The 17,519-nt window shown below is 33.2% G+C and overlaps 1 protein-coding gene across 3 annotated transcripts in view; it reads left to right on the top strand.

The window, feature by feature from the left end:
• Positions 1-17,519, top strand: part of Cdh9 (cadherin 9) — a 128,739-nt gene that overhangs the window by 34,170 nt on the left and 77,050 nt on the right. For all 3 annotated transcript variants that reach the window (XM_070042232.1, XM_070042233.1, XM_070042234.1), the window contains exon 2: positions 14,720-14,980. In XM_070042232.1, coding sequence (XP_069898333.1) covers positions 14,750-14,980 — 231 coding nt within the window. In that variant the 5' untranslated portion in view covers positions 14,720-14,749. The remainder of the gene's footprint in view (positions 1-14,719; positions 14,981-17,519) is intronic.

Below are 17,519 nucleotides of genomic sequence, written 5' to 3'. Positions count from 1 at the left end.
AATTAATACAATTCTATATATTGTAAAAAGAAAACAGAAGCAGAAGAAGAGATCATTGCCTTGCCAAAAATTAGAGATGGGTATGAAGCACAATTTTCTAAAACAATATCAAGCACTACATATTAACAGGCCAACTTACACACTTAACCTGATCTTAATAATATGAACTTGGTGCTCCTGCTGTACATGAGAAATAATATCTCTTTACTTGGTAACTCAGAGAGCTGCTAGAAATGGATAGTAAATATTTACAATTTATAGCAAACATTTTATTTTACTAGGGATACCATAACAAAGTGTGACAAACCTGCTTGCTGTTAGCATTATTGTGGACAAAAACATGAAATAAGGTGTTCTCAGAACCTTACTGCTTCTGATATATATAGATATAGATATAGATATAGATATAGATATAGATATAGATATAGATATAGATATAGATATAGATATAGATATAGATATAGATATAGAGAGAGGTATCATTGTCTCTGCCAGATCGTGATACTATGCCTTGTGTGACAAACATCTTCTTCTTCACAGGTCACTTTTCCCTTGGTTTTGGTCTCTAGGTTTTCCCCTCTTTTAAAGACATTAGTAATATTGGACTAGAGCCCACTTTAACTCAGAGTGACCTCATCTTAATGTGATTATATTATCAAACATCCAAATAAAATCAAACTCACAAGTGCCAGTGGATAGAATTTAAGTACCCCCTTTTGTGGCACAAAATTCAACCTGGAACAAGAATGTCCCTGTATCTTCTGGAATTGCTCAACAAATATCTCTAGCTTTTCCTCAATTAAGTCCTCAGAAGGAGTTGGGACACAGATCAATGGAAAATATGTACCTAGAATGCTTGGGACTCTAGTTTTGATTTCTGGAAACAAGGAAATATGAAGTAATCCAAGAAATATAAAAGAAATATAAAATGACACAAGACTCATTTACACATCTCCCCAGCTCTACCTTTGATTCCCATTGTCACTTTCTTGCAAGGGACTGTGTCTCTATTCTGTGAATGCCATAAGAGCCTTGTTTCCTTTATTTTCTTGCAAATCATGAAAGAGCAGTGAAGAGATTCCCTTAGGCTGGATTCATATTAATAAAGATGGCTGCTGACTACCTGATGAGCCCCCACTGTATAAACGGTCTACTATTGCACTTCTGTGTGTTTTATATAAGTGAGATTAAGGACCTGTTAAGGATTCATTTCCTAGACTCCCTGAATAACCACAGAGTTCACATAAAATGAATACAAATTTGGTTTTAAAAATACTGGTGATTGAGTTATATGGTACCACCACATAGCGTAGCTCCCAGTTGCTGGTACATACATATGTATCAGAAATGATATTATTCCTTAAAAAAATTAAATGCTTTTACTATTAGCTTAAGCTCTAGCTATTCAATACTGAAAAAAATCCTATTGGTAGAAACATGATGAGAGGCTTGACTCATGCAAAAGGCATGAGAACCCATCTGAAAGTAATAACCAAAAAAAACAGAGATGGAGGCATGGTTCAGGTGATACAATACTTTGCTACCAGTCATAAGACTCTGAGTTCAAAAGAATGAAAGGCAGAAAAAAATCTTACTGAAAATCTTTAAAGATAGAGAGCTAGTTTCTTCACAGGTATTATTTTCTAAACAGTGCTTTATAAATATTTGGAATCTGTCCTTGATGAACTTAAAATAGGAGGAGAAAATATGGAAAAGCCAAATATCATTGGGTTGAATTTCTCACTGTAGTGGCATTTGGAGAGTATTTGAATAGAGTGGTATTTCAGAGAGCTTTGTGTAGCACTAAAGAAACCACTCAAGGTATGAGAATGAGAAACCTTTTCTAATACCCTTGATAAAAGTTAGAAATAACAATAACTCTATATGACTGGCTTATTTACATAACACAAGGACAAAAATGGCATGATTCCACTTACATGAGACATCTGAAGTGTCACTTCATAAAGTATAAAGTTTAATAATAGCTCCAAAGAAGGAGAATGCATGAAGAATGGATAGAAATGCTGTGCACTTATTTTTATAAATATTCAGTTACACGAGGTGAGCTTTTATAGAGATCTACTGCACAACTTTGTACTGAGTTAACAAAAATGTACTCTAAAGTTAACAAAATAAATCTCATACCATGCAGGTGTTTTTTTAGTCAAAATAAAATAAAAAGAATATCTCTGTGTGAAAATAGATTTTGTGTCTTGTGGCAAAGAACACCTAATTTTAAACTTCTAAAATGTGTTATGTAAGTAATACTTTAAAATCTTGCTACAGGTGTACTAGTCAGTAAATCCTTTTAATAATATAAAACTCTCCCATATTAATGTTGTGGTTCCCACAATGAAGCTCAAGGAATTGCAATTAAGTGGAAAAAGTCAGAACCGAGAAGATGTAGAAAGAACGCACAGAAAAGGTATAAACTTAAATGGATGGTCTCAGTGAAATTTCTTCTATTTTCAATATTTTGTAAGGTCACGTTAATTGTATAATTTTTGATGTTTCCCATGCAATATCATTATTAAATGCATACATACTATGCATATGCATGTGTATATAATATATATTATTTATATATTTTTATTTATATATTTATATATATATATATATATATATACTGTTAGTTATCACTTCTGCACATATTTTGTACCACTTGATTAAAAACAAATCAGCTTCATGCATGCATGCATACGATATACTTCCGTCATATCCTCTTCCTCTTTGTCTCTATTTCTCCCCTCTCATTTCTGAGTGGGCAATTCTAAAATAGTTCTCATTTATGTTTATGTATATTAGATCTATTTTCTGCATATAAGAAAAAAGTGCTATTGATTTGAGTCTAGTTTATTTGGCTCAACATAATGATCTCTATTAGTATCTAATTTCCTGAAAATGACATAATTTCTTTATTATTGCTACATTACACTCAGTAGTCTATAAATATTCCACACTATATATATTTAAGTATTAGTGAGCACCTACTTTGATACAATAACTTGGCTAGTTGGAATATTTCTTCAGTAGCCACATTTGTATGTACACTGGCTTAAATTCCTTTAGGTGTACATCCACAAGTATAAAGAGCTGGATCAGATAGTAGATACATTTTGCTTTGTGAAAAACCTCCATACATAGGGGTTGCAGTAATTATAATTGAAAATTCTAATTTATAATCTGCTTCATTTCTAGAATGTGTTGTTTTGTTTTTCTTTGTTCAAGCTGTTCTGACTGGTCAGAAATGAAATCAAGTAATAACCTTACAAATTGAATTGAATGGAATAAAAAGTATAAAAAATAGAGGAAAGTGGGACCTTTATTTATTTATTTATTTTTGCCAAAAAAAATCCTTAGGGTCAGAAAATACTGACTAGGTTTCTTTAACAAACTTCCCTTGTTAGTAAGTTGGGTGAACAATTGGTCCATTTCTTATTGGAGGCTTTCTTTCTTCTGTCTTCTTCAAGGTTAGTTAAGGAGGTTAAGGGAAATGTAAGAATTCTAAAAGGTAATGGACCATGCAGAAAAAGAGTTAAAGGAAGCCTATCAGGTAGCCCAGTAAAGAGCAGACTTCTGCACTACTGGGTTAGGAGGCGAAGTCATAGCCTTGCAAAATTGCTCTGGAAATATGCACATTGGGAAGTGATTTTTACTAAGTGAAGTTAGATTGGAATAAAGAAGTGGTTTTGTGTTCTTGCATGTGACTATTAGTAAAGTCCATGATAATATAATGCATTTTTGTTTTTATTGGGTCTCTAATTAGGGACCAGAGCATGTCCTTAATCATTTTGGACCATGTGTCCAAAATGTGTTCAAGCTTTGTGTGTGTGTGGGGGGGGGAGGGTTATTGGAGATAATATATTGGAGATAAGAATCTCACAGAATTTTCTGCCATGTATAGCAAACTGTGATACTAACTTCTCAGCCTCCTTAGTACTTTGTATTGCAGGTGTGTGTCACCAATGTCCAAGAATTCCATATTTACCACAAAATGTGAGAGAATGAAATTTGAGTATTTTCACTATAAACGATGTATATCTGAATAGAAAAAGAAATGCTTATAACTAACACAAGCTTTGCACAACATATTGAAGCATCATGTTTCATATATTTCATAATTATGTGAAATAAGCTGATTTTTTAATTTTTATTTTATTGTAAAGATGCTGTGCAGAGGGGTTATACTTACATGAGTAAGGCAATGAGTACATTTCTTGTCTAGCATTGTTACCACTTCCCTTGTTGTTTTCCCACTATCCACTTCCCACCCCCACCATGAAATTTTATTGTTTCGATTATACTGTCTTGTGCATATCATTGTTGCAATGGGTCATCCTGTGTCCTTGTTTCAGCATTTTGTTATTCTCCTTCCCCTCCCCAAATTAGACAAATGTATATACAAGGTGCAGGGTACCAAAATCAAGTACAGTGACACCAGGGGATATACAATAAGATGAAGAACATAAAAAGGAGACAAAAAATAACATAGTACATTGAAAACAACAACAAAGACCTCTTATGTCCATATCTTGGGGTTCATTTCATTTAGCATCATCATATATGGTTCTATTTCCATAGCTTTTGAGCTTTTTTTTGCTCATCTAATAAAATTATCCTAGACATATAGTAGTTATTGCAAATGAGGAAAACCATGGGACCTATATATCTTTGGGTCTGGCTTACTTAATTGATATTCTCCAAGTCTTTCAAAAAATTCCTATTCTTTCCCAGAGTTATTTTGTCTTTATTCCCAAGCCAAATACTGATTTTGTTTGCAGTGTCCCTGTCACCAGTAAGGGAGACTATAGGGATCAGACAGATAATCTGATTTGTTCAATGAGCCATTATGGGAATCAATGTCTAAGCACATCTGCAAAATTACTTGTTACCTGCCTTGGCAAACTGGGGACAACTGATTTATAAAAATGGCATTACATATATTGAGCATTAGTACTCTGTGCCTTAACTATGGACTTTGCAAGTCAGATCCGCAGAGAGTACCAGGATGTTTGCTGTGTTCATTTCACATTTAGTACAATCTAGAAATGTGTCTCTACCTTTAAAATGGTTAATATAATAGTTTGTAATGACACTCTCAAATTTCATTTATACTTCCTTGGGTAAAAATACATTGCTTTATTGCCTCTTAATAGAATATAACTATGTTATGACCTAATCAATACAGTCAATTTGAAGGAAAGTATAGCTATAATTACATATTATGGATCTATTATACTTGCAACCTTTTTTCTGCACAAGGTTTTATTTACACATTTTATCTTAGAAGGCAAATTTATGATTCTAATCCTAGATAACATTAAAACAAGCCTAGTTAGAAAGTATATAAACTCACTGAATGTTACAGCTCTAAATGTTAATACTGATCCATCGCTCAGTAATTCACAGCTCTAAAATTTAAGTTCACTTATATTCTGAAAATGATCTTAAGGATTTCTGGTGTCCATTAATTTAAAATGAAAACATTGTATTAATAATTTTACTATAGCTCTAAAATTTAAGTTCACTTATATTCTGAAAATGATCTTAAGGATTTCTGGTGTCCATTAATTTAAAATGAAAACATTGTATTAATAATTTTACTATATTCTTAGTTTATTTGACTGCATCCCTTGATTATGATTATTTCTGTCATTCCACAGAACTTCTGACAGTTTCTAAGACTTTATGATCAATATCATAATAAATATATTGTATATACATTATGTGTTGGAAAAATACTGCATGACTTATTTAATTCATTAATGACATATATATAATTTTACAACTGTTTTAAAAATGTACTCATAGCTCATTGTTTACTAATTCTGTATGCCTTATATCTTAATGTATATGATACATGTGTGCTTTAAAATCATTCTGATACCACATGGAATATGTTTAATGACATAGTTAAATTTATTTAAAGATCATAAAATTTTCTGGATTATTTTGCTTGCTATTTATCTAGGCTACTACAAACAAATGTATATTCATTTTATCATTTTTCCTTTTATACTTATTTTCTCTTTCTCTTAAAATTGCTGCAAAATATATCCACCTACCCATTCCAATTTCCTCTTGGTATACTATAACTTTCTACTGCCAACTCATAAGTGAATCATATTAAATTAAATAAGGTCTTAAATATGGACAATTTTAACAGTATCATTTTTTGTAATTGTGAAGTACTTAGTATGGCTGACTCATGTCAGACACATTAATTTACATTTCCCACACTGAAACTCTTTTCTAACACTAAACATTGACATGACACCACAAGCTAAAAACTCATTTATAGCTTTTCCCTGCTGATCAAAAGTTTAGCATAGAAATTTATGTGTTTTTGTTCTCTCAGGAGGTAAAATAACATTAAGTAACTTTAATGTCAATAGTTGATCAGAAGTATGCCATTAAAATCTGTCACTACATATTCAGGTTAATTATATATAGTAGATTTTTATATCTAAATAGATATATAATAGATTTCTAGAAGAGTTTCCAGTATATCGATAACTATAAATATATCTAGATATCTAGATAGATATCTATATAGATAGACAGACCTATATCTAGATATGGATATAGATATCAATATTGATATAGATATATCTATATTGGTATCTATATCAATATCAATATAGACATATAAATATACTGGAAATCGTTCTAGAAATCTACTGTTGTGCTCACCTATCAAAGAATGTAAATATTTCATTTACATTTGTGAAAGAATAACTATTGTCTTTTATATTTTAAAATGTAATAACAGTTTTCTTATAACTAACATGGTTTATTTAGTTTTTCATCTACACATAAACTTCTCAATCATTTCCTACTTTTCCTCATTGTTTCTGTCAAGGTGCTTTCAAAACAAAATGCCATATGCAAATAAATTCTTTTGGAAGTTTTTAGTAGCTGGTGGCTGAAAGGAAGAGGTGTAATTATAAATATTAGTAATGGTTCTGTTGAAGAAATTATTGACTTGGTAGTTTTCCTGTGAAAATGAGAACAGTTACTAGTCCAAGAAAAGTTTGCTATTAACCTAGCAAGCACTGTGTGCTAGAAGCCAAGGGTCACTATAAAGAATGCTGATAATCAAAGCAAAGCAGAGAGACATGTAAGTTTTGCATCACAATCATATTTAACATCTCTCTTTTGCTACTGTGATAACATTTAATTACATGCATAAAATGCGTGTTTGTTTCTTTGAAAAATGTTCATCTCTGTTTACTAATTGGATTATTTTTGTTCCATTTTTAAGCTCTTTATATAGTTTACTTGCTAATTCCTGGTCCAAGAATTGGTTGATCAAAAAAGAAAAAAAAGTCTTTCTCTATTTTGCAGGCTGTGTCCTTACTCTGAAAAGAAAATGTTTGCAGTATTGAATCTGTTTCAGTATATACAACAGCTTTGGTCAATTCTCTCTTATTTCCAAGGTATTGGAGTCCTATTCAGAAAATCTTAGCTTACACTTAGATATTGAAATACTGACCACATTTATGTTTCTAGTAGTTTTCAAGTTTCAGGTATTACATTAAGGGCTTTCATCCATCTTGAATTGATTTTTGAGAGATAGCAATCTAGTTTCATTGTTCTAAATGTGAATATCCAATTTTCCCACCTGGAATTGTAGAAGAGATTGCCTTCTTCAATGAAGGCTAGTGGTTTTAGTCAACATTTTCAAAGAGCTCACAAACAGCCAAATTGTTTTCTGAAAACTTGTATTTTATCCCTATCAACATCTAAGCTGATTTACCCATGAGGTATATCTCCAAATTAAAATGAATACCACATAATGCTATATTCAATGATTTTCTCCCACTTGGTTTTTTCTTAGATTACATGTATGTAATAGTATTTTAATGAAAAAATTTTATTAGTAAGTTATAAAATATATTTTTTATTTATGAAATCCTCATTTATAGGGACAATGCTAGGGTAAAATTAGCTTTCTGTGGAAAGTGAATTTTCACTGAAAGCAAATGAATTTTGATTCAGAATTTATTGCTTAATCTAGTTGAACTCTCATAGTGTTTTTCCTGGAGTCTGTTGTTTACATGCCTTTATCATCTCTCATTGCAAATGACATATATCTCCATATATTCTATAATATAATATTATTTCAAAAGGATACTTATAAAATCTGTTTTATGGACTTCTTCCTACATAATTGTTGGTTCTGCCAATTTTATGAAAGAATTATACTAATATTTTAGATTTAGTAATGATAGCTTGTTTTTTTGTTTTTGTTTTTGTTTTTGTTTTTTATTACTGGGGCTTGAACTGAGGGCCTGGGCACTGTCCCTGAGCTTCTTTTTGCTCAAGGCTAGTGCTTTACCACTTGTACAACACCACTTCCTGCTTTTTATGTTTATGTGGTACTAAGGAACTGAACCCAGGGCTTCATGCATACTAGGCAAGCACTCCACCACTAAGCATATCCCCAGCCCCTTAATTTCTTTTTATCATCCTCACATTTCTGAAATCCTCACTGAATTGTAATTTTACAAAAAGGAGTCATTTAATAGAAATTTCTTAAATGAAAAACACAGTAAATAAAATTATAATTCTCAAATATATGTATACACACATATAAACAGACACACACACAGACACACACACACAAAAAAACAAATAATGACCCTTGGTTACCTGTGGATTGATGCCTATAATTCTAACTATGAAAGAGGCTGAACTCTGAGAGATCTGAGTATCACTGTTCAAAGCCAGTATAGCCAAGAAATACTGCAAAATTTGTATTTCCAATTAACCAAAATAAAGTCAGAGGTGATTAATTGTAGATAAATAGCAGAATGCTAAGTTTGAGCAAAAGAGCTCAGGGACAGTACTCATACCCTGAGTTCAAGCCACAGGGCTGGCACATAATAAAAATAATTATTTTTCATGTATGATAGAAAAGATGTCCTTAGTTGCTCTGGGCCTGCCTTAGTTCATTTAAGGGTTTCCCCCCCCCCAAATCCTTTCTTTTAATTTCCAATGATGCAATACACATTGTTTCTGATGTATAAATAAAATTTCATTGTGTATGTATATGACATTATCTTGATTCATTTCTCCATTGAGGAACATCTGGACTACTTCCATTCTTTGGCTCTGGTGTGATGGACACGATTGAATTCATTTATGAATATTGAAGTAAATATCCTAAAGCCATATCTATGTGTACAAACATACATTAACTGGAGTATACTTCATTCAGGGAAGAAAAATGGTATAATTCCTTAGACAGGGTAACATACTTCAACAAATAAAGTACATGAAATGAGTACTCAAAAGAAAGTGGGTGCTATCAAGGGGAAGGGGCCTGATGAATAAAGATAGGAAAGAAGGAAGAAAGCAGTCATAAAATTCAATACATACCCTACAAAATTTAAAAGAATGAACAAAGGAATAGTGTTGGAGAATGATGAAAAAGGAGACATTGCTCAATATGCATTGTATCCATACACTATTTTGTTGATTGTCAAATCCTTTGTACAACTATCTAAAGATAATAAGTGATAACTAAAAATTAGATATACATAAACACATATACTTATTAAATAAATGTAACAAGAATCAATTGCTATGAGGTAATTATTATCTTTAAAACAATATATCCCTGAGAAGTTTATTCACATTGTAAGTACATCCATCATCCAATTGTCACTTTCATTATGGGAAAGTTTGCTTTATATATGAATAACTTTCTAAACTGACCAGATCTGTGTCTACTAATGGTACATGACTCACATGTCTGATTATATCAACTTGAAAGGTAGCAAACAGGAGGACATAGTTCCAATAAATCCTGAGGGGGAAAGGTTTCTAAGCTTTCATCTTAACTAATAGCATTATACTGTAATATGCATTTGTCATCACAGCCATGCAAACACACACACACACACACACACACACACACACACACACACACACACACACACACACACACACACACACGAAATCCCAGGCCAGAATGGCTAAGGAAGCAAGATCTTATCTAAAAATTAACCAGAGCAAAAGAGCTAAAAGTGTTGTTCAAAAATGTGGATAAGCAAGCGCCTGCCTTGTATCTACAAAGAACATACTTCAAAGCTCACTGTTTTCAGGAAATTGAGAGAGAAGGACAGAGAGAGACAGAGACAGAGACAGAGAGACAGACAGACAGACAGAGGAGAGAGGGAGAGACAGAACAAAAGAAAAAGAAGAGAGTGGAAGAGAGATATAAAGATAAAATCGAGGGATTAGGAAAGCAAGGAAAGAAGGAAGGAAGGAAGGAAGGAAGGAAGGAAGGAAGGAAGGAAGGAAGGAAGGAAGACAGGAAGGAAAGAAGGAAGGAAGACAGGAAGGAAAGAAGGAAGGGAGGGAGGGAGGGAAGGAGGGAAGGAAGGAGGAAGGTATAGGAATCAAATAATATATCAACATGTATATGATTTATTTCAATAACCACAAATTTACTATGTGAGATGATGTTGTTCACACTATTTCTCCAAACCTCTAACATGTGGTATGGAAATTGGTATAAATTACTTGAATATATCTAAAATATTTTAATACCCATGGGTTAATGTATATGGAAGTGTTGTACTAATTACACATAGTATTGTGCTAAAGCAGCAACATTATGCATACATGTTTTGTTATATTTGTACTTCATCTGAGAAACCTTGCCTGAAATGCAGTACTAAAACTACTTTCATGAAGTATAAAATACATAAAAATATATATTAATAGAAAAAGAGGCAAAAATAAACTTTAATTTCCTATGTGTTTTTTGTATGCAAAACATTCTAGTTAATTACAATAATGTACACTTTTCTTGATTCATACATAGCCAACAGGTATTTCTATAAAATGTATTTGAAATATAATTAAGGGAACAGGGAATAAAACTAAAATATTTTTCAGTTTTTAATGTTAACCACAGTCAATTGAATTCCCTGATTGCCAAATCAAAGTTAAACCACATTTAAAATATTGTACTTTGTAATGCATTTGATGGTACTTATTTGTCAACAAAAATGTGATTAAAATGCAAATATTAAAGGCTGGTGGAGATAATTAAGCACAGAAAATTTAGAACTCAGCTTGTTACTATTGAATGAATAAAGGATGTGAAGAATTTTTAATAAACCCCATGGGAAAAGAGCTTGCTTGCTTTAAAATCAAAAGCAGAGGAAACGCTTTTAGAATGTGCACTTTTATCTCACAGTAGAAGAAGGTACAGGTGTTAAATTGGCCACAGGAGGGTAGCACTAATATTCCCTAAATGGGAAACAAATACATAAAGGGCAAAGTAAATATACTTAATAAAAGATTTGTGAAGTTCATATAAATATTCTAAAATTTATTCTAATCACATTGTGAAGTTCACATTTAATCAAGCTTTATTCCATTTTTTTGAGCTTCACTCATCTAACCACTTATTTGTTACAAAGAAAAAAATTATTTCCAAATACTTTCAGAAGAGTTATTTTTCCCAGGTCAACTTTCATATTCATTTATTTTCTTATTTATACTACAGAATATTAGAATATTAGATCAATCTTATATGCTAGTCCAGGCTCAAAATGGGTGTTATCTGTATTAATCATTCTTTAAAGTGAGATCCTCCAAAACACTACCTATCAAATCTGTTGTCTTAAACATTCAGGAGTCTGATATTTGAAGAATCTCAGCTGAAACTAGACACGACAAAAAAGAATCTGTGTGACTTTTTGTAATTAGCCAGCAAAAAAAAAAAAAAAAAAAAAAAAAAAAAAACAACCTCTGGAGTCATGGCTCAAGTCTCAGTGCTGTATATGCGAGCAAGAAAACCAAGTAAGAACTTATAAACACCTTCAGCAAAATAGTCAAATACAAAATTAACTCACAAAAATCAGTTGCCTTGGGCTGGGAAGGTGGCTCAATGGTAGAGTGCTTGCCTTGCATGCCTGAGGCCCTGGGTTCGATTCCTCAGCACCACAGAAGCAAAAAGAAAAAAGCCAGAAGTGGTGCTGTGGCTCAAGGTAGAGCGCTAGCCTTGAGCTGAAGAGCTGAGGGACAGTGCCCAGGCCCAGAGTTCAGGCCCCACGACCAGACACCCCCCCCCCCCGCAAAAAAAAAAAAAATCAGTTGCCTTTCTGTACACTAACAACGTACAAGCAGAAAGGGAAATCAAGGGAAAAGCACATTCACTATAACTTTAAAAATTAAAGAGGAATTAACCTAACCAAAGATGTCAAGGAACTATTTAATGAAAACTATAAAAACTTAAAGGGAGAAATCATAGAGGACACCAGGAAATGGAAAGACCTTCCATGTTCTTGGATAGGCCGACTTAATATAGTGAAACATCAAACCTGAAAGTCTGAAACTACTGTAAACAGAGTAGGAGAGACACTTGAACTTATAGACACAGGCAGGAACTTCCTGAACAGAGTCCCAGGGTCGCAAATGAGAGACTCAACAAATGGAACTGCCTTAAAATAAAAAGTTTCTGCACAGCTACAGACATAGCAGCCATGCTGGAAAGACAGCCAACTAATAGGGGAAAAAATATATATCAGCAATATATCAGACAAGGGCCTAATATCCATTATATACAGGGAACTCAAGAAACTAATCCCTTCCAAACCTAAAAAAAAACAATTACTAAGTGTGCAAGGGAACTAAAGAAAGATGTCTCAGAAGCGATAAAAATAGCAAAGAAATACATGAGGAATCCAGGCACTGGTGGCTCACACCTGTAATCCTAACTTCTCAAGAGGCTGAGATCTGAGGATCTTGTTTCAAAGACAGCCCAGGCAGGAAAGTCTGTGAGACTCTTATCTCCAATAAACCACTAGAAAACTGGAAGTAGTGCTGTGGCTCATGTGGTAGAGCACTTGCCTTGAGCTGAACTGCTGAGCGACAGCGCCAAGGCCCAGAGTTCAAGTCCCATGACCGACAAAAAAAAAAAAAAAAGAAAAAGAAAACACATGAGGAAAGGTTCACCATCCCTGGCTGTAAAGGAAATGCAAATAAATACAACCTTGTGATACCACCTTACCCCAGTCAGAATGGCCTATATCCTAAAGTCAGCCAACGACAAATTCAGAGGGGATGAGGAGAAAGAGGAACCCTATTGCACTGCTGGTGGGAATGTACACTAATATGACCACTTTGGAAAGCAGTCTGAACGTTCCTCAGAAAGCTAAATATAGTCCTCCCCTATGACATTGCCATAGCACTCCTAGGCATCTACGCTGAGCAACAGGAACCAGGATACAGGGACATGTGCACCTCCATGTTTATTGCAGCACTGTTCACAATAGCCAGGATATGGAAACAATCCAGATGTCCCACTACAGATGAATGGCTTCAAAAATTGTGGTAATATATACTATGGAATATTATGCAGCCATTAGAAAGGACAAAATAATGGAATTCACAGGAAAATGGTTGTAACTAGAAAAATTATTTTGAGTGCAGTAAGTCAGGAGCAAAGAGACAAATGACACATGGTCTCCCTGAGAAGTGGATGTTAAATCCAAAACAAAAGCAGATATGACAAAGTAAACAAAACTTGAGAAACCACACATCTTGTCGTATCATTACTAGATGAGCCCATTCTGTTGTTGGTATATAAGTGCACAACTTAGCGAAACTAGGAGGAGGACACAGAAACAGAGGGAAATGGGAAAACATAAACCGCAGGACCCATCAGCTGCACTGGACATTGATGAAAATGAAGTAAGCAACTCAAGGGCAGTGATAGGAGGGAGGGAATGAGAGGGAAGGAGGGAACAGGTGACACTAAGCAAAAAGGAAGAAATGTACATAACACCTGATGTGGAAGAAATAGCTGTATTGTCAAAGCTCATAGAATTCACAAATTCTATAGACTATGATAATGACAATTTGCCTCATGAAGATTAGAATGTGTTTGTGACTTTAAGTATCACTATCTCACAATATTATGAAATTTGTGAAATTTATCTAATTACTTAACCACATAAAAATAAAAAAATTAAAAACTGATCTGGAGTCATGGCTCACGTCTCAGAGCTGTAGATGTGAGCAAAAAAAAAAAAAAAAAACAAGTGAGAATGAGGCTCTAATTTCAAGCCCAGGTGCACACACACACACACACACACATTCAGTGGTAGGATAATACCACCCAGTTCTCAATTAAAGTGGACAAACAGGGAAGAAAGAACACATAGAAAGCATTACTGGTAAAAATAGCCAAATAAAAGTGCCAAACTCCAGTTTTCTAGTTAGCAGCCAGATTGATCTTTTCTAAAATATGTTAAAAATCCTCCAGTGGGTTTAACACTTGATGAAAACAAATGTGAGTTTCTTATTACAGCTTAGAAAGGTCTACAGGATTTTGCTTTTTGCCTGTCTCGGGTTCTATCTAATAAAATATATTTTCTGCTTAAATACCTACATTGCACATAAAATGTGAATCTAAGTTAGAACACAGCACAAATAGTGAAATCTCTCTAATTTATCCTTCAAGGTAATAAACAAGGTCAGGAGCAAAAGCAAATTCAGAGGGAAGAACTCAGGTAAACATTGTAATTGACTAAGTAGTTGTATTTTATCAAAATACAAAAAGAGCTCTCACTGAGATTTTCTAGCATTCGTTTTCTACTGCATTAGTCAGTGTTCTGGTTAAAGAAAAAGTGAAATGCCACGTAGTGATGTTATTTTTTTGTTCTGTGCTTTTTTTTTTCTTCCTGCTCATCAGGAGAAGCAAAAAAATATATTGAAGTCACAGATGATGAGGACTTACCATTGTCTACCATTATTCTTCTGGACCTATGTGTTTCACACAGTGGACAATACTCTGTTACAAGAGAAGGCTTACAGTCATTTACCAAGCAAACAAATAGTGAGTCTGACCAAGGGTGATGGGAAAATGCTCCATCGCACAAAGCGTGGCTGGATGTGGAATCAGTTCTTCCTGTTGGAGGAGTACACGGGTTCAGACACACAATACGTTGGCAAGGTAAGAGGGTTAATGTGAGAAATTCCAAAGCTGTAATCAATAACCATTTGCTTATTTTTTTCCAGCAACTTTCTGGACTATTAATGATTATTAGATGATATTTAGTTGATTTTTATAATGAGAATATATTATTACAGATAAAGTAGAATTTAACATACCTGGAGGTTTAATATAATTATGTATTTGTAACAATCTTCAAAATACAAGTCAGGGGAATATGATGATCCATACTGGTAATGTTCAAACTCTAGACTCTGAAACTGGAGAACTGAGCTACATAGAAAGGCATCAACAGCAAACAAAGCCAAAATAGCATATATAGTTTTGATTCCTTATTAATAAACTATAATGATTTTTGTTATACAGGTATGTCTGTAAAGCAATATTTTTTCTGGAAGTTGAATTTAATGAGTAAATAACTTTACATCTTATAGGATTCATGCAAAGTACATATGCTATAAATTGCTTAAACATGTTTTCATTTACTGGTAGGCATTTTGTCATTATTAGAGATAGTACGCTTTGTAAAAAAAAAAATACTTCATACTTGCATTTCTTAGCCTTTATTAAGCTGGAGTTAGTCCAGGCTAAAGGTTTAAAGGCATAATGAGGGGAAAAAAGTCAGAAAAGTAAAGAATACATTACCCTTGGGACAAGCATAATTCTATGTCACTTGTAGCACTTGTAACAATCAGGGGTATATAATAATAGAAAAAAAAAACTTTTAAAACTTACTGTGCTTTTTCCCAATATTCTCAAAATCTGAGAATATGAGCCCACAAGGTGTTATATTCTGACATTATCCACAGAAAACATATTTGCTTGATCCACAGCACACAAGAACCACATGTGATTCTAATTGTCTGAGTACTGACAACACCAGGCAAATAAATGAGAACAAGCCAAAAAATCATAAAAGAACTTGATAGCACAATCTTCCAAACAGAAAGACGTTTATTCTGTGAAATTGCCGAAATCCAAGTCTACTTCTTCAATTTTGTGCTTGGTCTGATATACCTTTTCATTCACCACCTTCCTTAATAGAGACCTATTCTTCCCACTCTCTTTGATATCTCTCTCTGCTGGTTCGTTAGGTCATGCTTATTGTGCCCCATCTGGGTCACTTGCTTCCCTCTTGGTTCTCCTCAGGTTAGTCTGATAGCAACCTTTTTTTTTCTACCCTTTAACATCATTTTTCACACGATAGTTAATAAGTACCATCGAGACATTTCGAGTTCAGCGAGCTAGCATCTGTGTCTTCTGTGTCTAAGGACTTGAAATTGTCTTGTAATTCTTTTTCTGAGGCAGTTTATGAAGGACACATCCAGGTCACAAGGCTGTATAGAAATGGTTTTATGCCTGAACTTTCATAGACACAGAGAAATAGTCACAGATAAAAATAGATGCTGGTAATATTACATCTGTTAAGGCTTCACTGTTTTTAAATAAAAACAAAAATGCTTCTTCTATATATGGAGCAATCATTGATTTACTTTTAAATTGAACACAATTATGACATAGATGCATCTTGTATATACTATTTTAATCTTTCAGCAAGTTTCATTTTTAGTAAAATATCCTTATACAAACAAAGTGTAAGCATATTTATTTACTTACAGTTGATAAAATATTTTATTATTTACCTCGGAAAAATGACCACATTTTTACACCAAAAGAACTTAAGTTATTAGGTACAATTACCCATAATAGTAAGACCTAATACCCAAATAGAAAAGCCAACATGGGAAGAAAGATTTTGATATAGTGAGGATAATTAACCCACACTATGTATCAACTATTTTCATAATTTTGCATGCCTACATAAAAGTCTACAAAACGAAAACACTTATGCTACTTTAAAGAAGTAAAACACAACTCTTTTTTTTGTCAAAGGGCATTGCGTCATCTCTACCACATATTTACTCATTAACAAAGTGGGTTTTTAACAAGTTCTTAGATTTATTATTTTTTAAATGTGTTTCTACAGTCTATTCTGCTCTCTTCTATTTTTTTTATCATTACCCTTGCATATACAGAGGGTAGCTAGAACTTTTCCTGTAAATATGGTAGAACACATAAAGATAGCTTTAAGACACACACACACACACACACACACACACACACACAAAGTTGTTGAACAGGGAATTAAGTGTTACAGGTTAATCTGATAAAGTTATAATAGATGCACAATAAATTACCATGGTAAAGTTCTTTATATTATTACTATACAGTAAAATAATGGAACAATAACAATCTCAGGAAAGAAAAGCTGGCTGTTTTTTGTGCAGGTACCAGCAGGTGATTGGAAGCCCAACTGAGGAGTTGAATGAGAGTAAATATGTCAAAAATACTTTATATGCATTTATAAAAATAGAACAATGAAATATGTTTAAGAAGGAAAGAAGAAGAAAGATGAAGTTTGTCCTTATTTTTTGGAGAATTTAATAATAGCAGAAAGTAAGATGTATATTAATATTCAGGGAAGAAAATACCGTAAAAAGGTAGAATGTATAAAACTGGCATAAAAACCAGGGTTTAA

Source organism: Dipodomys merriami, unplaced genomic scaffold, assembly GCF_024711535.1.
Source record: "Dipodomys merriami isolate MVZ:Mamm:240054 unplaced genomic scaffold, mDipMer1.0.p SCAF_32, whole genome shotgun sequence".
NCBI classification, from domain to species: Eukaryota; Metazoa; Chordata; class Mammalia; order Rodentia; family Heteromyidae; genus Dipodomys; species Dipodomys merriami.
This window is presented reverse-complemented; position numbering and strand designations above follow the sequence as displayed.